This window comes from Lontra canadensis, unplaced genomic scaffold (genome assembly GCF_010015895.1).
Source record: "Lontra canadensis isolate GAN:19392208 unplaced genomic scaffold, GSC_riverotter_1.0 scaffold5, whole genome shotgun sequence".
In the NCBI taxonomy this organism is placed as follows: domain Eukaryota; kingdom Metazoa; phylum Chordata; class Mammalia; order Carnivora; family Mustelidae; genus Lontra; species Lontra canadensis.
Window position 1 is genome coordinate 32,447,855 of NW_022630999.1, and position 24,105 is coordinate 32,471,959.

At 52.2% G+C, this 24,105-nt stretch overlaps 1 protein-coding gene across 1 annotated transcript in view; it reads right to left on the bottom strand.

Annotated features, from left to right (window-relative positions):
• SLIT3 (slit guidance ligand 3) overlaps positions 1-24,105 on the bottom strand; it is a 582,494-nt gene that overhangs the window by 63,391 nt on the left and 494,998 nt on the right. The window contains exons 14-19 of the mRNA XM_032851770.1: positions 22,988-23,151; positions 13,024-13,174; positions 11,980-12,054; positions 4,907-5,050; positions 3,847-3,990; positions 1,089-1,252 (exon numbers count right to left, since the gene is read on the bottom strand). Of these exons, the coding sequence (XP_032707661.1) occupies positions 1,089-1,252; positions 3,847-3,990; positions 4,907-5,050; positions 11,980-12,054; positions 13,024-13,174; positions 22,988-23,151 (842 nt within the window). The remainder of the gene's footprint in view (positions 1-1,088; positions 1,253-3,846; positions 3,991-4,906; positions 5,051-11,979; positions 12,055-13,023; positions 13,175-22,987; positions 23,152-24,105) is intronic.

Consider the following 24,105-nt stretch of genomic DNA (forward strand, 5'->3'; position numbering starts at 1 on the left):
CTGTGGAGGATCCCAGCGTAAGCACGGGGGACACTAACTTCTTGGGGGGGGGCGGGGGAGTGGGGCAGGTGAGCGAGGCCAGGCGCCAGGGACCAAGCCGTCTTCAGGAAAGGGAAGCCCTCCACTCGGAGCCCAAACCAGAAATAAGAAGCCTTGCTGGCCTCCATGGGCAAAGGGGAAAGAACGTATGCCTGGGTCGGGGAAAAGGGTACCCTCTGCTGCCACACTCAACATTACATGAAGACTTTAAAAACTTGATTATCCAGAGAATTAGATAGGGAAGAGGTTACTGTGAACCCAATCAGGGATAAGCCAAACTTACTGAAGGAGCTGTCCAGGGTAGGCGGAGAGCCCTGTCTACTATCTCTTTCTCTTCCCTTTCTCCACTCCTTCCAAGGACACAGTCCCTCTCGGGTGGTAAATGTGTCCCCAGCCCCCATTATACCTTAACCTCAGTTAATCTACAAACCAATTAATTTGTCTTTAGATAAGCTATAGCTGACCAAGTAAAAATTGTGCTGGCTTGAATTTATGTTAATATGCCCTTGGGAATCCTGACACTCAAAGCCTTGGACCTCCAGGTATTCATAACCCCCCCAGCCAGTGACAGAAATTTCCCAGGAGCTCATCTTGAAGTCTGTTTCTCAGGATACATGAGCCTCATGACACAGACAGGAGAACTGAGGGCCAGGGCTCTCATGCACAGTTGTGTAGGTTGCGTACTACACAAGGGTGCCTCATCATCTATTGGGCACTGTGGATGTGATAGATTAAGACATTTAGTACAAGAGTATTCTTATAGCCATAAAGTGTCTTGTTTTAAAAAATCAGTGTACTATGACACTTTCCTGACAAAAGTAAAGAGATCCCTTTTAGAAAGAGACCCCTTTTCTTAATTTGCATGAGGGAGCCATATGGCTAGCCCCAGACCTGGAGAGCCCTTCAAAGCCACAGCTGCATGCCAGAGGGTAGAGTCATGTCAGATCTCAGGGGGTCTTGACTGTTAAGTTCCCTGCTGCATCTCTCTTCTCTTGTATGCTTCTTGGCTTCCCAGGTACTGCCCTTCTGCCCTGGCCCAGCCTCCTCACCTTCACAGGTAAAGTCCTGGATGGCCACATCCTGGATGGGGATCTCCTTGAGGAAGAATGGCTTTTGGCACCGGGGGTTCCCGCTCACGACTCGCCGCTTCCTCAACCACTTGCCAAGCCAGGCCAGGTGGCAGTTGCAGTTGAAAGGGTTGGACAGGAGGTTTCTGGGAAGAAAGAAGGGGCCTCTCTGAGTGGTTAGTACCCACTCTTCTACCGTGGAAGCTGGTCTTGGGATCCAGGGCTGCAATCCTGGAGCCCAGCTCTCTAGGGAGGCCTGCTCTGGGTTCCGGGGAAGGAGGGAGGATGTCCAGTAAAGGAAATGCAGACTCTCTTCTAGAATCCAGAGGCGATCTTCGCAAGGGTCTCACTCTGGACCTCTGAGGACGATAGGACCGTGGTCTCCTGCCACACCCTCCCTTCTCCGCTGAGCCCCAGCTGTGGAATGTCTTTAGCCCCTCAGCACGTTCTCTTACACTTAGCACCCCCACCGGCACTGGTCCCCCGCCTGGCATCTCTCTCTACTGTCTGCCTGGCTGCCTCCTTGCTCTCCTCCTTCAGTCCTGGCTTACACGGAAATGAGGAGTTGCATCTGCCCTAGTCTTCTCCCTCATTCACGTGTGTGGCTGGCACAGCACCCACAGAACGCATACTGGCCTCCCTCCTTAAGACTCTTGGCTCCCCCAGTGTGGGCATCAGACCTGTCTGTCCATCCTGTGTCTCCGGGGTCCTGCCTGGCACCAGCACTGCCACTGTGTATGTACCTGGGGAATGCAGTGACTGGCTTGGTGGAGGGACAAGGGGAGAGCAGCTGTGGGTGGGTGAGTGTTGCTAGAGGACTGGGACTAGGCTCAGCACTTCATGAGCCTGAGGATGGACGGGACATTATTCTCATCTCACGCAGGAAGGAAGTAAGGCTTAGGGAGGTTACCTAAGAGGCCAGACAGCCCTGAGTGGCTGTGGTAAGACAGGACAAATTAAGAGCTTGGGAGTCAGACAGCCTGGGTTTGAATCCTGACACTGATGTGCCCCAGCTGTGCCAGGTCAGGCAAGTTTCTTCTCGTGTCAAAGCTGGCTCCCCTGATGTGTTGCGACTCTACCTCTCTGGGCATCTTGTGTGTCTCTGGATTCTCAGTGTGCAGACACACAGGAGGGGTGAAAAGTGGGCTCAAATAAACCAACCTGCTGGTGCCAGTTCCTAGCCCCCTGCCCCACCCCCGTCTTGCTGTCACTCATTCATTCCATTCATGCCCTGATTCTCCAGGTATATGATGGGCACTTAGTGCCAGGCACACATACAGGCATAGTGGGCATAGCAGTGCATAGAAGAGCTGCACATCCCTGTCCTTCTGGAACTTCCATTCCAGCTGATGGGAGGTGGACAGCATGGATCAACAAGGCAAAGGTTGGTTGTATGTTCAATTAAGAAATGGTCCACGCTAGGGAGGTCAGCACGGCTGGGCTGAGGGGCTGGAGGGGATGGCATGGGGGCAGAATAGGGTGAGGTAACCCACACTTGAGCAAAGACCGGAAGGAGGCCAGGGGAAGGCTCTTCCAGGTAGTGGGAGTGGGGCTAGGGCGTGGGGGCCAGTGAGGAGTCTGGCGGGGGCGGTGCTGGCCTGGAGGGAGGTTAGGAGGGACCGGATGGTGTGGGCCCTTCAGGACATTTATAATTTGGCTTTTACTCCCAGTGAGGCGGGATATGGGAACAAGAAGCAGCAATAGGAGATGCAACCAAAAGCCTTCTCTTCTGTCTTTCAAAGAGTCACTGGGAAGAAGAGAGAGAAGGATGGACCAGCAACTAAGGTTAATGGAGCCACATGGAAATACTATGTGCAATCATAAATGCTGAGCAGTTTCTCTATGTCAGACCCCTCCTGTCCATTTTACAACTACTAACAGATTCAATCCTCATAGCAATCCTATGAGATGGATTACAGAGAAGGAACAATTGAAACACACAGAGAGGAAGTAACTTTCCTAAGGCCACACAGCTAGTAAGAGGTAAAGCCAGGGTTTGAACCCAGGAAATTTGCTCTAGATCCCATCACTTTACTATTCTAAAGCCCGCTTTACCAATACAGTGCATTATCTGGGCAGGAGCACTCGTTTAGGTGTCCAGAAGGCTAGATTCTAATTCTGGTTCCGACACACATTTAAGCAGCCAGTGACATCATTTAAAACCCTGTCAGACCATGTCACCAGCCTGCTTAAAACTTTCAGTGGCTTCCTAACATGCTTTAGATGGAGACCAAAATAGTCCACGGCAAGCCTGTAGCCTGGCCCTGGCCTCCCTCCTGCCTTGCCTCATACCTCATCCTCCCTTACTCTGTGCTATGACCATGTTGGACCATGCTCTGTCTTGTACATCTGCTCTGCAGTGATCCACCACAGGGCCTTTGCACATGTTCTTCTGAGAGAAGGAAATGCACTTCCCACTCTGTTGAACAACCTAACACCCACTCACCTTCCAGAACACAGCTCCAGTGTTCTTTGACAAGGTCTATGTTGGGTTTTGCCATTACTGTGGACCTCTGTTCTGTGATCATTCACTATGCTATGAGCTCCAGGAAGGAGGGACCATGTCTGTGAATCCTCAGCACCTAGATGGTGCCTGGCACACAGAGGGAGCCCAGCAAATGGTTATTAAGTTGACAAATGGGTAGGTGACCTTGGCCAAACATAGCAGGGAGCTGCTAGGGGAGAGGTATGCAGGAGAGGAGCCCAGAGTCAGTGTGCAGTGCAGGTACGGGGGACTTACATGGTAGACAGGGAGACAAGGGTGGTGAAGGCGCCAGGGGTGATGGTGGTGATCCGATTGTCATAGAGGGACAGCAGCCTCACTGAACTCAGGCCAGCAAACGTGTCATTGCTCACACAGTTGATCAGGTTACTCCTCAGCATCCTGCAAAGAGAGGGGTGGGGATGAGGGAACACAGGCATGATCTTCTCCCCACCGAGCCACAGGGAGTGTGTGTGTGTAGGGGGGATGCTTTCCCCAACTCCAAGCCCATACCAGTCGCGATGCTGAGGTTTGTTCTGTGATAGCAGGGTGTGGGGTCCCACTGCAGCTCCCCATGAATGTGGCATACACTCTTGACTGTGCATGCTTTGCATAAATGTGTGTCATGAGTGCATACATGTGCACATGTATGTTGTGTGGTGGTCAGTGTCTGCATGTATATTTCTGTGAGGAAAAAGGAGAATCAAGGTGCGGCTGTGGAGGGCGCCTGGGTGGCTCAGTGGGTTAAACCTCTGCCTTTGGCTCAGGTCATGATCCCAGGGTCCTGGGATAGAGCCCCACATCGGGTTCTCTGCTCAGCAGGAAGCCTGCTTCCCCCAACCCCCGCCTGCCTCTCTGCCTACTTGTGATCTCTGTCAAATAAATAAATAAAATCTTAAAAAAAAAAAAAAAGGGGGTGTGGCTGTGGGCCATCAGCTTGTGTGTACACGCTTGTTTGTGTCTGTGCTTATCTGCATGCTGCCCGTGAGTGTGTCATTTTTAGGCACATGTGTATGTGTCTAAGTGGGTAAGTGTGTGTGTGTCTCTCTCAGCACATTTCTGGCACAAATCTGTCTATGTGCACACCTCAGGGCAAGGACGTTTTGGGGTGTGTGGGCTGGGGAGCCGAACATGCTAAGTTCTTGTCCATCAAGGGCTGGCAAATATCCAGTGCCTCTCTGGCTCCAGGAAGGAAGGGACTCAGCTTGTCGGGACAGGACCCAGGCCCAGGAGCTGCCCGCCCCAGCCTCATAGTCCCCCACTGGTCCCTTGCCCTCCCATCTCCTTGTAAGGCTTGGCCCAGGCTCCAGGCGCTCACAGAGTCTTGAGGCTGCTGAGTCCCTGGAACATGCGTCCATGTAGCGTTTCCAGCTGGTTCCCGGTCAGCATCAGTTCCTGCACGCCGGCTGCTCCATCGAAGGCACCCTCTCTCACCTCCTTGATCTTATTGTTACTCAGGTTTCTAGAAGGAGGGGACAGAGTGGGTCAGGATGCAGGGAGGGAATCACGGGCCTTGCAGTCAGAGGGGACCCTCAGGTGCCCCTGGACCGAGAACCAGATGGTGGGGCTCCCTGGGGCTCCCAGGCGGTCTTCAGCACCTGTGGCTGTGGAGGGACCCCAATCCTGCACGGTTGGAGCTCGCATGTGAAACAGGCCACGTGCAGCCGTTAAGTCTTTTCAGGGTGATCCTTTTTTCTAAACCTCGGGGATGAACACATTTAAAAGGGTGAGTCTCAAACTGATTTTCTCCTTTCATCAGAAACTCTCGCCTAGCAGTGCTTCTCAAGTGGAAGGCAGGAAAAAAATATAAAATGTGCCCTCTGTGGGGGTGGGATGTTTGTAGAGCTTCTAGCTTCTAGCTCTACAGTTGAGATCCTTCATATAAATGGACACTTTCTAGTTACTACTTTCTGAGTACTTATCACGCAGTGGGTTCCATGTGAGGGGTCTGGCCCACAGAATCACCTCAAACCCTTCAAACAACACCTATCAGAAGAGTGTTACGTGTATTATCATTGCTTCATTTTATGGTGAGGTGACTGAGGTTCAGAGAGTTTAAGTAACTTGCTCAGTGTCACACAGCTCATAGAACTGGGGTTGAGGCCAGGCTTTCTGGTGCATCAAAAGTCCGTCAGGGAGCGGCCTCTTTCCTAAGTGAATGTTCCTTTGGTGGTGTGGATACTTGTACCCTTCTGTTACTGCTTTGTGGGATTCAGAGCTTGGGATATTGTATTTTCTAACAGCATGGTCTCACCAAGACTTGGGACCATCCTTTCCAAGTCTGCCCGAGCTCTGAGGAGGCCTCTCCCCCCATGCCTGATCACCAGACGCCAGGCCTCTTGTGAACTCCTACAGGGTCCCCAGGGCTGCGCGTCCCCCAGGGCGCTCCTTGGCAAGCGGCCTCCATGGACCACCCAAACGGTCGGGCCTGAAATGCATCCCAGGCATCCCAGGACGGATGGAGTGGAGAGCGATGGTGTTTACACAAACTGGGGGAAGAATCCAGTCTCGGGAGCAAAGAGCCTGTCCATGCCTTGCAGAAGGAATGGTGTTCTGTGAATGGTGAAATCTGGTGGTGTAGACGGAGCCTGCTAACCTTCTAAGCACACTGAGGATGTCAGGACCCGGGGCTCACCAGAGATGGACAGGCTGGCCCATGGTCCTGCTGGGAATGAGAGAGGTGAGGACGGGGCTCCAGGTCCCGGTCCATGTCCCCACCACACAGAGCCCCTGGTGCTTCTGCTTCCCTCACGCACCCGTGCACAGCTCTGGGCTCACCCACGGCAATCCCAGGGGGTGAGGCTTCCCTCGGGAACTGGCTCAGAGCCAGCGACTGGACTGGGCATCCATGGGCTCGACATCAGCTTGTTGCCTCCTTCCCAGACAGGGCACGGCCTGCAAGGCAATGGCAGTGCCCATGCCTGTGTGCAGGTACAGAGGAAACAGCTGGAGCCCCATCGGCACCCTCAGCGCTCCTGTCCTGGCCCTGATCCCCTGCCTGCTCTGTCCTGCTGAGGAAACAGGAGCAGTACTCCTCAGCGCCCTCCCACAAGGTCTGAGAGGGTTGGGAGTCTCTCTCACTGGACTTCTGCCCCCCATCCTTGCTGGCTGTCCTTAAACTCAGCCTTTTCTTTTCTTTTTAAAAAATAAATCCTGGTAGTCGTGGTCTGGGATAACCCAGGAATGAAGGTAGCGCACAGGGGAGACTGCAAATTACCCCCAAATTAGACATGGGAGGAGAGATAAAGGCTCCCCCAGTAGCTGTAACTCATACGAACGCCGGAGGAGAAGGATTTTGCTCCAGAGAGTTAGGCTCCGTAGGGAATTAAAGTCCACAAGGCGGGCAATGAAGATGAGTTAAAGCAACCATGAAGGGGGAGCGCTCCCATTTCCTGACATCTGTTTCTTCAAATGAGCAAAATTAACATCACATTACTGTAAGGTTTGTGAATTGGATTTCCTCAGGCTGGGAGAATGGAAAACATAAGGAGAACAAAAAGGGAGGGGATAGAATTTTCTAGAAGACCTGGCTGTGGCTGTCTCTCCATTCATCAAAGCGCTGCTCAAAACTACAGGCAGCTTGGGGCAAGCAGGCCACACACAAAACGAGAGCATCCGGCCTTTGTAGGAATTCTATCTTACTCTCAGAGTACTATCTTCCTGAAGACACCCAGATCCCAGTGACCACAAAATGTGAAGCCAGGACCACTCAGGCTGGTGGCCTCTCCTCAGTTTCGTATCTATGAACACACCTGAAGGAATATGGTTTCATCCTGGCTTTGCCTCTGATGAGGATGGAATCTTATATTGAAAGGGCCCAGCCTTGGAGACTCCCACACAGGTTCAGGGGATAGTTCAGAGGGACAGTATCCTGACAAACCCAGTGTGTCCCCACTGCCTCTGCTGGCTGTCCTGAGAAACAGTGAGGCCCCTGCAGGCTGGGGATTTGTCTGGCTTCCCCTGGAAAGCCTGAGTTTGAGAAGGCAAGCCTGGGCCTCTTCTAGCCCGTGACTTGTAAGACAGCCCATGCACTCTAGCAGCAGGGAGGCATCTGTAATCCTGTTTCAAGCCCAGTCCCAGAAGAAAGGGTAGTAGGGAGAGAGCTAAGTGGATTTTGTTCTAGAAACTGAGGATACTGGGTCATCCTGGAGCACACACTCTGCATGCTGTCAGGGCAGGGAGGTCCTGTCTACCCTTTTGATGAACCTCTCCCCGGCCAAGGTGGAAATTCTATTGCAAGCTGGGGTTGAAAGCTCAAATGTCCACAGGGCCCAGGCTGGTGACTTAATGCAGGAAGCAGGTCCAGGGGGATAGCCAGTCCACAAGCCCAGTGACCAGAAAAGCACATGTCCTTACTTAGCGGGGCAGCTGCTGCTCACTTTAACTCAACTGGAGACATTTGGCCCTGTTCTGCTAGATCATCTGCTTTTCTGAGAGATCCCAGAGATTTGGATTTTTTTTTTCCGTGAACACGCCTGATTTTTAAAGGTGGGCGACAAATTCTTACTAAAAACACAACTATTGCCAACAAATGTGCCTGCATGTACTTCATTTTGGCTAGAGGGCTGTGGCTGAGATCCTCCTTCAGTGTAAGGACTGACCTAGAAGTCTGCCTGAGAGGCCGTGACCACAGTCTGAATGTGACGTCATTTGAAAAGTTGTACCAATAATCCTTTTGGGTAATGGCTTATACATGTTTTTCTTCGGCAGGGGTGGAGGGAGGACATCCCTTAGTACACATGATATTCTTGGAGATCCCATTGTTCCAACAAGACAGGTAAAGGCATAGTAGAGTTTCAACACCTGGCTTTATGCTCACCCTCCTCGGCTCCTGGGCCCAGTCAGAATAAAGTCAAGAGCACAACCTCAGGGCCCTGACTTCACAGTCCTTGAGGAAGCTCAGCAGACTTGGCTTTAACCTTACTCTGACCCAGCTGGCCCACTACTTCTATGTGGATGTGGGGACAGCAACGGGTCCCAGTTAAGACCCTTTACTTAACAAGAAGAGCTGCCATCAGGTTATTTTAAATACGTGGTTGCAGCCGGTGGCCTTTGGGACTAGATCTGTTCCTTTGGTATTCGCCTGGTTGGCTACTGCAATGAATATGAACTTACGCACACACATGTGCACGCACACGTGATTACTGCCTTCAGATAGTGCACGCATCCCCCAGCCCATCGACACTGTTACCACTCCTGGCTCCGCTGCTTGATTTTTAACCTCGGGTAAGTTACTTAACTTTCTGTGTTTCAGCTTCCTTATTTGTAAAATGAAACAATCCCAAAGCTTTTTTGTTTTTCTTGCGGAGAGTGACATGAATTAATATTAGTACAGTCAGAAGGAGTGAAGCGTCTTGTAATGTTAGTGGTTATCTATTTCTATTACTATTATTATTGCCATGCACCGAGCTCCTTTCCACTTCTCTGCTACTCTCTGGCTCTTGAAAGTATCTGAACTTGCAACTCCTGTTTTAAATATATAGCTAGCCACCCTCAACCCAGATGTACTCCTCTGTCTTCCTGCACCTTTCCATCCCAGGTCCACGGTCAAAAAGGCACGTCTTTCAACAACCTCTTCACACTTATTTCTGATCCTCATCATAACTTACAAGGAAGATAGATTTCTTTCTACCATGCAAATACTATAACTAAGGCTCAGCAAGGTTAAGGGCATTCCTGGGGTGACACAGAAGGAGGGAGATTAAGCTGAACTCAGAACAAATGCAGGTAAGGCCTGCACCTGGATTTCTGGCTGCTACAGGGAATGTCTAGCAGCCCAGACCTTCGAGTTCCAACACAGCAAACTGTGGGACAAACCCAGTGACCTTTGCCTCTTTCGGCGAGAACTGGGTCTGTGTTTTGCCACAGTCCCCACCACTCTCTTGTGGCTTGGGTGCTGAGGCTGTGAGTTGGGGGTCACTTAGCATCGTGTTCATGTGGTTGTTTTTCTTAGTGCACAGAAATGGTTCTCTAGTCTCCCGTCCATGTCACAAGGGGGAAGATGAGAGAGAGATTCCAAGTGTGTGAATCTCATCTCACATGGGAGGGTAATGTCTCTCCAAGGAAGCAAAGACTACTTTATCCTGTTTACTATGTAGTTGTGTACTTGGGCAACCTCACTCATTTTAATACCTGCCTTCTGGGCAGGGCAGTTTCTCTGCTGCGGTTTAAAACAGTACGTCTTTCTCAGGTTTGAATTAAACACGACATTTCCTTGCGGGAGATGGATGATATCTGTGCTCGGCCTCCGAAGCTTGACCCTACAGACAACCACAATCCTCACCAGGACCCACGTGTGTCCCTCTCTCCTCTGTGCCTTCAGAATGCTCCCCTCCTGCTCCCAGTTACAGAGCAATCACTGAGGCCACGGGCAAGGTGGTGGCTGTGGGCGGGGAGGGAGGGAGGTGCAGCCCAGGGCAGGGGAAGGCCTTTCTCCTTCTGGTCTGCAGGGGACTGATGGGTGGAAGAGTGGAGCACATGACAAAAAATAAAGGTTTATCATCAGTTCTCATTATTCACATAGTTATAGTCTGAAAAGTCCTGGGAAAAACTGAGTTAGGGAATGCCAAACCACAGCTCCTAGGAGAAATACAGGGTTATGTTCCTGTGAGCCTCTGGTCACAACACTGTCATCAGCTGATCAGTACATAACCTTGCCTGACGGGTGCTTCTGCTTGAAGACATCTTATTTTATACATATGGTTGATTTACTGACATTGCACTCACAGCCCATAGGACTGGTCCTCGTGTCTGAACAAAGCTAAGTAATGCACATGTTTTCTCCACGAGGCCCATGGTGGTCTTCCTATGCTTCAGAAGGCTAGATGCCGCAGTAGGTGTCAAAATCACCAACAAAATGCATAAACATGCAAAAAGATATTGTACCAAATATGCTGTGAAAAGCACACTAGTTTACCGTCTGAGAGCTGAAACAAGAAATCAGAGCACGGCCTTGTTCGGTATCAGCTAAGAACAGGTGTGCAGGAAACTCAAATTCCCTGCTGTTTTGTCCATGTCTACAAATGAGCACAAAAGCACCACTATTGATTCTGAGATGACAAAGAAGTTTCAGCGAGTAAGTGAATTAGCAACTATGGGATTTGTGAATGATGAGGCTTGACTGTATTTCCTTTGTTCCAGAAGCAAACCCAATGCTGGGGCCAGGAGGTGTGGAGTCTGGGGTGGGAGCAGGGCGAGGGGCCAAGGAGAAGGGAATCAGAGGGTAGGGAGCCCTTGCTTGTACAGGTACCTCCACAAGGGCCCCTGAGAAGGGAAGATGAGTGGAAGCAAGCCTCACTGGACACTGCTGTGATTATGGATGAACCCCAGTGTGAGTGCCAGCCCTGGCATTTATTGGCATATGGCCTTAAAGAAGCCCTGCCAGCTATATCCCCCAGACAAAGGGCAATGTGAGGCCAGCACCAGGCAGGTGTACAAGGACGACATGAGATGATGCTTGTGAGGCAGGGAATGTGGCCTCTGGCCCGGGACAAATGCTCCCTTAGCTCAGCCACATGATTCTTGTTTGGCCCAAACTCGGAGGCAGGGAGAGGGTTATAAGGATGGGCAGCTCTGGCACTGGAGAAGCCAATGCAAGCATGTGGGCTCTCTGCCTGAGGTCAGGCTCAGGTCAGGGCCAAGGACACCTGGGCTGAAGCCCCATATGTAAGATGTCTAGCACTTCCGCTCCAGTGTACCTCCCTAATGCAGAAGCCTCTAGAGGCCATCTAAAAACAGAACATTTGTCACCTTGTGAAAAGTCCTAAGTGCACTGGCCCCTAGACTCTTGCATCCCATTGCTGGTCCTCACCTGACTTCCTCTTGCCACCCTTGGGGTAGAAGCTGGAGGTGGAGGATTGGGACAAGCAAAGGGCACCTGGACTGAGTATTGGGGTTAGTGCTGAATGGACACTCTGCACAGTACATGGCAATTTAAAAGCAGTGAAGTTTTGGGGCGCCTCGGGGGCTCAGTCAGTTAAGCGTCTGCTTTTATGACTCAGGTCACAGTCTCAGGGTCCTGAGCTCGAGCACCACATCGGGCTCCCTGCTCAGCAGGCAGCCTGCTTCTCCCCTCCCTTTTCTCCTCCTCCCTCTCCCCTCCTACCACTCTTGCTTGTTCTTGCTCTTTCTCTCTCAAGTAAGTAAAATCTTTATTAAAAACAAAACAAAACAAACCCCAAAACAGTGAAGTTTCATTTTGGTCTGTCTCTGCATGGCTGTGCCTTACTGTCCTGCTTCCAAATACATGCCCGCAGCAGGGGCAGGAAGAGGCTGGGAGGGGTTGGAGCAGAGGGTGAGGGAGCCACCGGGGCCCTGGCCTTCTGCTCTAGTCCCCAGCACAGACCCTGGCCAGGCCCGGAGGCTGCTGCCAGGTGCCCGAGCCTGACTTACATTTTCCGCAGGTTGGGCAGCTTCCGGAAGATACCGGTGGCCTCGAGAACGGATATCTCATTGTCGTTCAGTCGCCTGCATAGGAAACAAGCAGATGAGGTGGTGGGTTAGCCGGGGAGGGGGGCGCCCCCTCCGCCGCCCTCCATGGAACCCTTCCCAGCTCCCCCACGGCTTGACCTCAGTAGCCACCTGGCCCTCACATTCAGCCAAGGTCAGTGGAGCCAGGGAAAACTCAGGGAGAGCACGAGGGCCCAGGAGGCTGTGCCTGGCCATGTGCTTCTGTGATGTGTCAGGTGGAAGGGAATGCTAGCACAAGCACCGCTGATCAGGAAGGCCGCGATCGTCTATGCAGGGCTCACTCCCTGCAGGAGTCAAGGTGAATTCTGTGCTTGCATTCTCTTGCTTGATCTTCTTAAACCCCTAGGAGGCAGGCACCTTCCCCCCCATTTAACAGTGAAGCATCAGACACTGAGGTCTGAGAAGCACCTTGCCCAGTGAGAAGAAAGTGAAGATAATGGGAGTCACATGTGGGTCTGACCGTCCCGCACGTGCTGCACCCTCACCCCTACCGCGCTGTAGCTCTTTAGCTCTCCCGCTTCTGCACAAATGAGCACACCCTTCCAGTCACGAGCGTAACCGGAGGCTCAGATATACCTCATTGTTCCATCATCTTCTCGACTTTGACAACTATTTACGAACCATCTTTCAGTTACGTGATAAGCTTCATTAAGGGCCAGGAGGGACTATCTGCTTTGCTCAGTGTGGAAGCTGGTGGGCCTAGCGCCGTGCCTGGCTCACAGTGGGTGTTCAGGAAATATCTGCAGAATGAACTAATGGTCTTTACTTTCCAGGAAGCAGTTCCAGGCGGTGGTAGGTAGGGGGTGCCTGGGTGTGCATCCTCTGTTGAGGACGTGGAGGATGGCCAAGGAGCACCCAAGGGACTGAGCTGGGAGGGGGCTGCCTCCCAGAGACACCGCTCTGGCTGGCTCAGGGTGACAGGGTGCTTGGGGCCGCGTAGGGAGTTCCGGCCCAGGTAGTACTTACAGATCGGTAACGTATTCGGGGAGGTGGCTTGGGATGCGGGCCAGCTTCTGGTTGGAGCAGTCCACGATGGTACCCTCGCAGCGGCACTTCTCGGGGCACACGAGGTCCATGAAGCACTCACTGCTGAACCTGCTGCGGTAATCCTCTGAGCCTGGGCAGGGCCAAAGAGGGCAGTCAGGATCACCCGGGTGCCCGGCCTGGGCCGAGATTGTGGGTAGTGCAATTGGGAGACACGTGGTGGTGGTGGGGGGGGGTGTCCCAGGCATAGACACAGCATTGTCTTCATTTGTGACCACCTGGCTGGTGCCCTTCCCATCCCACCCTCCCACTGTCCATTTGGTCTTTGTCACTCATTGAGTCCTCTGGGAAACCAGGCTCAAGCTCTGTGGGCTCTTAAGCTTTTGTTGGTCATGAACCTCTTTGAGAAGCTGATGCAAATTTATGTTCTCAGAGAAATGTTCTTAGGTGCACATGTGCAGAATTTGGGCTACAATTTGGGGTGGAGAGTACTTAGTTCCTGATGCCCATCATCTGTGGACCCTCTAAACATTCATGAAAATCCCAAATGAAGAGATTTTGATGGCATTTTGACGGGGGCTGTGTCAGGGTGGGGATGAATGAGGTCAGGGAAGGGGGTCACAAACTCAGTTCTCCTCAAGCAGCTAATGAAACAACAAAGGAGACCCAGCATATGGAGGTCAACTACCACTGACACCAGGTCTCAGCACTGGGAAAACAATAATGAGGGCTGGGGACCTGGGAAATTGGAGCCCAAGGCCCTAAATGTGTGTGAATCCTGCCTGAGGATCCTCTTTAAAACCAGTAAGAGCAATAAATTAACACTTAAAAACTGTCAAGACAAGCACAACTCTTGGGAGGGTCCAAGTGATTTGTCCCGTCTCTGAGAATAAGGTTGGTTTAACTACAGTGAAAGAAGCCAGTTCTGATGAGCTAAGAGTGGTTGGAATGAAGATTTATTTATTTATTTATTTAGCCATCGAATCTCTCCTGAGATTGCACAGTAACAGCAAGAGGATCAGCAAGTGACGTCTCAGGACAGGCCCTGGGGTGCTGCTTTACTGATTAGAAATGATCCCTCCGCACCCGGCCACACCTTGCGAGACCAGCAGTCCCAGCGGCGGTCACTGGGGAAGCCCTGGTTCTTCCCAGCTGACAGGGGTCAACGGTTCATTAACACCATGCTAGGCACGAAACCCAGGCTTGGTCCACGTTTGTCCGGTGTGTAAGCAGGGCGCTGCTAGCACTCCGGCTGTCCCATATGTGAATGTTCCCAGAGCGTTTCGGAGAACGTGAATGTCTCGGGGTTGCTTAAGGGCTTGAGGCGGACCTTGGTGATCTGATCCACAGTAGGGCCAGTGTGGGCCGCTAGCAGTGCAAAAAATTTAGCAGTCGTGGGTTTGTTCAGGCTCTGGCACATACTAGCCTCTGCCCCTCCACGTGGGAAATGGGGGTCTCGGACTTGCCCCTGCCTCATGGGGATGGTTGTGCAAATGCAAGGAAGAGTGTGACAGTGGAGAGGCTCTGGACATTTGCGATCCTACTACTGTTATTTTCCAGAACCTAGTAGAACATTTGGCCTATCGGAGGCCACTAAAACATCTGTGTAGCTAGCGATCATAGCTGACTTTTACGGAGCACGGACCACGAGCCGGGCACTATTCTTCAAAATTCAGATGGGGGAGCCCATTTAATCCTTGTAACATTCTTGAGATTATTGTGACTCCATTTTACAGATGAGAAGACTGAGGCCCTTGGTACACCCCAGAGGGACGCACCCAGGCAGGCAGATGCCAGGGCCTGTGTGACCAATACTATGCTTTCCTGCAAATGTGCAGGATTTTGACAAAACCTTCATCCCGGTCTTTCTAGGACTGATTATAGAGTTCAACTTGGCAAAGGTAGGCGGAACAAATTTTTCCTGCAGGGGGCAGTGGGAGGCAGGAAGCAGCCATCTTCCACGCTCATGGCTTCTCACCCCTCACCTCATCAACCTACACTAATCCCTGATCGCGGATGTACTTGGTGGTCTCTGATTCTGAAGTGAGACCTTCTCCTGAAGATGGGATCAGAGGCCTGGACTTGTCTCCTTTCCCTCTTTGCCCTTTCTTCACCCAATTCCTTGATCCGACCTGCCACCCCCAGGCTTATGTGAGCAAAATCTGTGCACGTATCCCCGCAGTACTTTGGGCTGCTTCCTAATCCAATGCATTATGCAAATCTCTTGCCCTTGGTTTGCCAGCATCCATCCCACTGAATAACTCTGACCTGGGCCATCTTCCTCCAGACACATCAGCGTGCGGAGTCCTGGGTGAGTTTCATTTTGCAAACCCTGCTAAATGAAAATCCTCTCTTGTTCCCTGCCGGTGGCTCTACACCGTGATGGCATGAAGGGACACTTCGTACGCACGCATATTATTTTCCCTTTAGAAGGCGCCTATAATGGAACCCTCGAAAAATAGAGGAACCCTGAGCGCCGATCAAATTTTGCTTTTGAAAGACAGGAGGGAGCACGGTTTGCTCTTCAACAGAGCGAGCCTGAAGATGTACACCGGCTGGGCTGTGGCCGGGGACTGTAGCCGATTAAATGCGTTTTCATTTTAATCAAGGTGAGAGCGTCTGTAGTTAGCAGGAATCACTCTCTGTAGTATAGTTAGATTATAACTGGTGGACCTCTGCGATGGAACCGCTGACCCATTTTAATGAAATGATTTTGCAATTAGATTCGATGGACTAATATGTTCTTTCCAACATTTCCCCCCTGCTGTTTTTGTTATTGCCCTGCTTTGTCATAATGAGGGGGTCGGAGTGTGGTATTTTATAGGCGTGGGAGCCAGAAATGTTAATAACGGTGTTTGCCCAGATCCCAAAGAGTTCCTTCCCCATTCAGAGCCAGCCTGAAATGCCACCCCCAGTACTTCATATTTCATTACCCAAACTACCCAGGGTTTCTCGGAGCCATTTGTTATGCCTAATGCTCATAACTACCCAAAAGTATTTTTAACTTTTCCAGAGCTTTAAAAGTCAATTTCAATCTCAATGCATATTTGTCACTGCCAGAAATACTTAGTAGGAGGGGAGTAACTGAACGGGCTGTGGCTGCTTCTTTCTGGGGCAAGTTCAGACAGCGGAGATCTCGGGAGGACTGGAAGAAGGGCCATAAAACAAAACGACGACTGAAGCGGGTCATGGGAGAGCTGACGTCATCAGGCCTTTCGCCTGCTCCTGCCCTTGAAGCCCTCCTTCCTTTCTGCTTGAAGCTCAGAACAACACTTGGTACATGATCACAGACAAGCTTTAATAGACGAGGGGGTGGAAATCCACAGCACTGTGGTTATATTACGAATCCCTGCCCTATGGTGCTTTCCCAGGAGAGACCGTCTTTGACATTTGGATGGTCATGGGACTGGGGCAGGTAGGGAGCCACAGCTCCCATTCTTTGGATGGCCCTGAAGGCTGAGGCCAGCGCTGGGCCCAGGACGGCTCCTGTCATTAGCAGTTCGATTTGCGTCATTCTCTGGGCAACCCGTTTGTTGAATGAAAGTCACATATTTGTTGTCATCTGACGACCACAACCCTGCCAGTGCACATGCCCAGAACTCTCCTCTTCTACCTCCAATATCCCTAAGAGGGGTAGGATGAAAGGAGGAAAGCAGCAGGAAGAAGAACTGGGTGGGTGGGTGGGGCAGTCCATCAACTTGAAGAGAGAGTCATGTGGACAAGCAAAGGGTCAAAAGTAATGACTGGAATCAAGAGAACGTTGCTAGGCACACAGTAACCGGGTCACAGGCAGAGGCTAGGGGATTAGACACCAGTGGCTGGAAGATGTCCACTGCTTTCCCAGGACTTTGGTGATCAGTGGGGCAGATAGCTGTCCTCGTAACCTATTCCTATCAGGGTCAATTATGGATGTAGCCATCTGCCTGAGAGCAGAGGGAAAGGCCCATGGCCTGTGGCTGGGCACTGCCCGTCTGCAAGTCTGCTGCTGCAGAACCAGGGAGGTGCCCAGAAAGGTGCCATCATGGACCCACACCAGAGGCCCAGCCCCTGGCCTGGTAGATGCAGCTCCGAGAACCCAGAATGCCTCCCCCGTTCAGGATAGGGAATTGCTCCAGGCTCGAGGGTTTGTTCTGTACCAAATGGATCTTGGTATGTCCACGCTGGACATGGGAGCCACTTAAACCGCGCTCTTTGCTCGCCTGCTTACTCAAGTTTTCCTCTATTAACAGAAGCGAGCTGGAAATGGAGTGGTAACATAGTTTTCCCATTCCCTGTCAATTCAAGTCAATCCTATCATTCTTTTCCTTTTTATAATTCGAGGCAATGGGTTTGTACACAGCTGACAAGGCTGAGTATTATAGCTGGAGAGAGCAGCCATGTGACCCCCGGCAAGTTAACCTCTTGGTAACCTCTCTAACTTGGTATCTATCTACTTCTGTGCAACGGGCCTTATCAGCTTGTTGTAAAAAAAAGTAATGATGGAAAGAGTTCAATCCCTGACCTATAGTAAGCACTCAGGGTATGGGGAAAGCACCCAGAGAGGCACGCAGGACTCTTTGGTACTCAGCAACAGCGAGGCCCTGGCTCTGAGGGGTGACCTCAGGGAGAATGAACCAAAAACAATCTTCTAGTTACACTAAGGATTTACCAAGAAGCAAACAGAATGGCAGGTGCCACGATCCCTTTATTGTCAGAGACAGCTGAGTTCTGCACAGCCCTCCGGGGCACGGAATCAGCACCATGTGAGGAGACCAGCACCTAGGTCACCATGTCAACTGTTCTTGGGAGGTAAAGGACACGGACTGGACTTCAGTCTGCACGGCGGGGGGTGGGGGGCGAGGGCCAAGGTACTCATGAGGAGTGGGGTTTGGGTTCAAAAGGAGCCACAGGTTAAATCCAAAGTCTCAGACTCACACCACTTTCACCCATTCTCATGCTCACATGCATCCCCAATACTTCCGGTAAAGATGGCGGGTAGGGAGTGGGTCACACTAGTATGACCTCTGGGTTAGCTACCACTTGGGAAGATAACCTTGCACTGGGACCCTGACATGAAACCATGGGGCATATGCCATCGGGGGACCTGTTCTCTCTGAATAGAAGAAAAACAGTGGTTTCTGAGCTTTGACCTAGACTTTACCCCTTGGCTGGCATCCAATGTAGCTCTGGGGGATGATGACTCCACCTGGGGTAGGAGATACGGATATGGATCTTAGCGTGTCCCCAGTCAGCTTCTCTGTACCCGTTTCAGCCCATATCTGCTACCTGGAGGTGGAGGTGCTCTGGGACTCCTTCGAGACTGCCCCCTCCCCCGCACCTCCCCTTGCCCTTTGTGAGGCTAGACCGGGACAGGCGGGTCTGGCAGGTGCTGGGCTGCGGTGCTCCAGAGCAGAGAAGAGGTGTCCAGCGGTGGCGGCGGTGGTGGCGGGCCATGCTGCAGGAGAGCGCGGTGCTTTCCGCGGTGCTTGACAGAACCATGTTCCGTTTCCATCGTTCCACCACATGGTTAGATCAAGCACAAAGGAAAGCCCCGCGGCGACCGGTCAGAGTCAAGGTCAGGAAGCAGCGTCAGAGAGAGGACAGGAGCACTCAGAGGAAGCAGCGTGGAGAAGCGGAAGCCGGAGCAGGCCCCCACTGAGCGTGATTAGTACCAGGAGCAGGGTTCCACAGGAACACTTCTGAAGATGGGAGCACCACCGCCTTTGTACCCCATTCCCAGGGGAGACACAGGGGAAGGGGAGAAGAATGGGTGGGAGACTGTTAGATACCCCTACGCGGAAGGATCAGGGCACACTGGAGCCTTCCCAAGGGAATTATGAGCGCAGATGTCTCTGGTCATATCACAGGCCTGCACTGAACCTCTAAATCCCACTCAACCGCACCATCCGTCTGCCCAGATATCAGACTTAGCAGAAGCATCTTCCTCACGCTCTGCAACATGTCCGTCCCCATAGCAGAGTGGATCTGTAGCAGTCTGATCTCCCGGACTCTTCAATGAAGAGACAGGCACGGCTTCCGGTGGGCTAACAAAGCTGCAAGGCTCTTCCTCAGGAAAAGCGCCTTTGATATTCCACACCTCAGGAGTCTCCTTAGTACCCTTCCAGGCACCCAGAAACCCTCCAGCTGACAGACATTCATCCCAGATGACTTGAAATATCGCGGGGGGCGGGGGGGGGTATGGCATCAAAAGAAAACACACGACCTTAGCCCGGGAGAAAGACGGGGAAGCCGACGGAGCCCTGGGTTTGGGACTAGGAAACCTACAATCCCGACTGTCTGCGAACACTGACTTTCACAGAGGAGGTGAGCAGTTCCCATCACGACGAGTGGCCTCTTTTAGAATAAGAGAAGGAAGGGGAGGGGGAAGACACCAGATTCTAGGGTCCTTCCTGATTTTCAGATTTCCATGGATGGAAACGGAGTGGGTGCAGGGACCAACAGCCAGCTCTTTCTGGGTGCCAGGGGCCTAGGTGAGGGCACCCAGCCTCCAGATCCCTATCTGCAATGGATCAGGGGCAGTTTTTATGAACTTCCTCCCAAGCCACTGGGAGGAGATGTGTATATCTTGAAGAGGCCAGAGTCGGGGCCCAGTGACTGGGATCATCCCTACTCTTGTCCTCTGACAGGAGAGACAGAGTTGCTGTTCCTCTACAGGGTGCTTTTGGGACACGATGGTGCATCTCGCCTGTGCATACATAGGTTGTCTGCAATGGTTGGTCAGTTGGTCAAGGTCACATCATAGCCCCAGATCTGACCTCTTTCAAAGCCCTCCCACCTGACCAGCAAGAGGCAGTCACTGCAACCTGGTCTCAACCTTGCTTCGATCCCTGGACATGCAGGGATCTGCCACACTCTGGTTTGGGGGTTTCATATTCCAGTTTGATCAGAGCAGGGAAAAATCATCCCTGCCTCCAAGCCTTGAAACATGCTCTTTGATTTCCGTCAACAAAAAGAAAAGGGGGGAAACTGGAGAAAATTTTCTTAGTACATTAGAGGTGCTGGGTTTCAGATCTCGTCTTGCAAATACTACTCTCTAACCTCGGACAATACGTTTTTGCTGTGCGAGCCTCCATTCCATCATCTCTGGCAGGGACTGGGCGATCGCTGAGCTCTCTAAGACTCTTGATGCCCTGAGCGGGGTCATGTCGTTTGCCTTCTCTGTACATACCACATCACCACCTTCCATGCTTTTCCCCGTGAATTTCTTCTTGCCAACAGATCTCTACACACAAAGGGGGGCGTGTGTGACGGAAGTCGGGCAGCATCTTCCAACTGCCAAGGGCTCCCCTGGGGATGGGCTTGGGGTCCCAGCCAGCCAGACAGTGCCTTTTCAGGGGAACTTAATCCAATGGCCAGATGACCCCAGCTGGCAGCGTTCACCTCTAACCCGATATTGCTGCCCAGGGCGGCGGATGCAGCTGATAGAGGCAGACACAGGGCAGCTGGGAGCCAGACGCCCTGCCTAAGGAGGGGCTTCATGAGACTGCAGGAGCAGCCCTCAAATTGGATTCTAATTACATCAGCTGTCTTTGCAATGGGGGTGCTTTTAGGGGAAAGTAAAACACAGTTATTATCTGTCAACTCCAGTATGTGTCACCTGCCCCTCCTTCTTCTGGAGCTTCCTAGAAATACAGAGCTTTGGACCTATGGCTTCTGTATCCCCTAAAGCCAAGGCAGGTCTGGGCCCCAGTGTCTGTCAAAGCCCAGGCCTCTGATGCTCCCCAGTAGCTCTCTCTACCTCTCTTCTCTGCAGCTAGATGAAGTAATAGCACATAGAACGTTCTATGTCAGGCGTCAGCTCTGACATTCTCTACCTTTATAGAAATAATCTGCTTAGCAGTGATTAAAAAAAGGCTTTTAGACAGGGTCAGTTCAAGAACCCTGCACTTCTGTTTCTTTTTACAATTTCCAACCACTCCTGCCCTCCATAGGAAAAGCAGCCAGGATCTCTCCCATGCCAGCGTAGGCAGGTAGGGGCAGAGCAAGAGAATGAGGCGTTATTGTGTCCTGGGTCAGCTTGCTGTTCGCTTCTCTACTTGGTCTGTCTGCACGTCCACCCTGCCACCCCTAGTCCCAGCCTACAGTCATTCCTAGGCACTTGTCCAGATTCGGTCTCTGGGAGATGCCGGTCCTAGGACCCTGGGCTGATTCCACTCCTGCTCTGCCCCCCAGGGTCTTGGCATCAACCTGGAGCCTTGACATCACGATGGAAGACCTAGGGGTTGGGGTTGGCAGGTGGTACCCCGTCCTTCTCTGAATCTTACTGCCCCTCTTCTGCAGCACAACTGCTTGTCAGAGCTAATGAACTCAGCCCTGGACAGATTTGGAGAGGAACAGAGTGGGAAGAGGGAATAAGAAGTGCGTGTTATGAGAAAGGCCCTGGGGAAGGAGGGCTGCTCTTCAGGAGACACCTCTGGGCTGGGAGAGGGTTTTCCTCCCAGAGATGCTGCTGGCCCCAAGAAGGAACTTAAGGAAGGGTTGCAGGGAGTGGGGGGCAGGCCATGAGACTGTGAAAGGAGTCACCCAAGCAGTTGGACTGCCTTCCCAAATGTTCCTTCTCTCCTACATGCTGTGTAGCATCGAGGAGTCAACCAGACTTGGGGTCTGGTCCTGCCTCCGGCATCTGCTTAGTGTGACTTTGTGGTGGGTGCCCTTTGACCTCTAAGTCCCTGGCTCCCTCAGCTGCAGAATGGGGACCCCTCCCGTTGAGCTCAGAGGACTGACTAGTGGAAGAACCAGATCGAAGTAGGGGCACTCAGCACAGAGTTCATCACTGGCCAGAAACTGCTCTTGTAATTGACATTGTTATTCTGTGGAAGATAAAGTGGGACCAATGCCTCATTTTGCCACAGAGTCCCTGTGGTACCACCAAGCCCTTTCCAGGTATTAGTTTCGACTGAAAAAGCAAACAGCTGAAGTTTACCCCTCTGGAGACATGGACTAAAGGATCTGACTTAGAGGCCAAGAACAACATGAAAGAGGCAGAAGTCTGTCTGCTGGTCTTCTTCTGGCCACCAGGGCCCACGCTGCCATTCTCCCTGGGAGAACTTGCTTACATAAGATGCTCTTGGGCAGGAGAGAAGAAGGGATCTTGCTGACACACAGATTGTAAAGGCTAGTGCCCACCCCTCAGCCCATCATACTATCAGTCTCTTGTCATTGGGAGCACAAGGCAGCATGGTGATTTTTTCCAGCAGCAACTGACAAACATGGTTGGCATTTTTAACAGCCTGCTCATCTAGCTTCTGGATCAAGGACAGCTATGTCTCTTTCCAAGATGAACCAAGAACTCCCCTGCCATTCACCCCTGGTATCTTTCCCAGGTGCGGACGGGAGGAAGGTTTCCAGAGAGAGCTTGGAAACTGAAGGGCAAGGCTTTGCCTTCCCACTGAGCACAGCTCTCTGCTGTTCTCTTCATAAGCAGAATGCACCAATCTAGGGCAGAGGAGTTAGCCTGCAAAAATGTCCATGAAATCTGTAACAAACTCTGGCCTAAGGGCTGTACCAAAGGTGGTCTCAGAGGGGACGGGAGGCCCCCAGATTACACGCTGCCTGCAGCCTCGCCTGGGACATATTTATTTCCCTATCTGCCACTTGGGGAGCACACCTTGGGAACTAAAAGAAAGTAAATCTAAAAGGCACATGGGCAGAGACTGGCCCTCCCCTAGCTTCCACCTGGCCCTGGAGATGGGCTGCCACCTGGGTTCTGTCTCTCCTGAAATTGTGCACCCCCCACCAATGCTTTTATTGTGTGTGTGTGTTTTATTTTAAATCCATAAGGTAATTGGTTTTCTGCAGGCCTAACTGAATTTCCCCAATTTAATTTGCAAAGATGCTCCCTAGGAGCCATTACAGTGCTTGCTGTCCTCCAGATTGGATTACTGGCCTCTCTGGGGCTGCTGTGCTCTGAGTCGGAAGGTGGGGCCCAGCCCCGTAACCTGATTACCTGAGCAGCGGAACTTCTTGCTCTTGATCTGGCCGATGCGCTTGTTGGCCAGCCGGCGCGGGCTGCCGCAGCGGGCCCCGCTCGTCTCGATGGGGTTGTCCTGTAGGTAGTCGGCCAGCCACTTCAAGTGGCAGTCACACACAAACGGGTTTTGGGCCAAGTGGCTGCGAGAGGGAGGAGAACTGATCAGGAGTGACCCAGGGTGCCGTGCTCCACCACCACCGTCCTAGCGCTGGGCCCCTCCCTCAGGGAGGGCATCGGGGAGCTGAGCGGGGGAGGCCTGCTGTGGACCAGAGACAGTCCCAGGGACAGCTGGCAGCCAGCCGGTGGGGGGTGCGGTATGGAGGGGGGACCATGTCCCTGCTCTCCTGACTTGGGGCAGGACCCACCACTGATCTTGACTCGGACCCACACCAGTTCTGATGGGCCACGTAACGTGGCAGGCTCAGGGTCTGTCCTTACAGCCGCCCAGATTTGACTTCTTCAAGTTCCGTCATGCCAGGCACAGAAAGAGGCCGGCATGGTGACTGGCACATGGTGGGCATCCCACACAGAGCAGTGGGTATTGCTGCTCTCCTCGTCCCCTGGCCAGCACCGTGGTTTGCCTTCCTCTGGCTCACGAGAAAACTCCTCTCAGCGCTAACACGGTGCTCAGCACGTGGTCACTGTTCAACACACAGCGGCTGTTCTTAACACTTTATCAGTACCTGCCTCTGGCTACAGGGAAGTGCCAGGTGACTTAGAAGGTGTCCAGAAGCCCCAGGTTCAAGGTCAGGCCCAGGCTGGGCTGAGATCTGTTCCCGGGTGTCTTGTACCTGACGGGGTTACTTAGGAACATCTGCAGTGCTTGGGAGTGGGGAATTGCTCCCTGAAGACAGAGGGGCAAAATTCTGAGTGCCTGCACCAGAGCTTTGGTTTTACAGGGTGGTGATGGGGTGGCTTTGAGGGGGACAGGACTGGGTTATCAGCAGAGACAGAGCCGGCTCAGAATACACTGGCCACAGTGGTTAAGGGAGCAGGTGAGCTGCAACTTTGCCTGTTCATATCCTGCTTCTTACTAGCTGTGCAACCTTGAGTAAGTTACTTAACCTCTCTATGCCCTGGTTTCCTTACAGAGA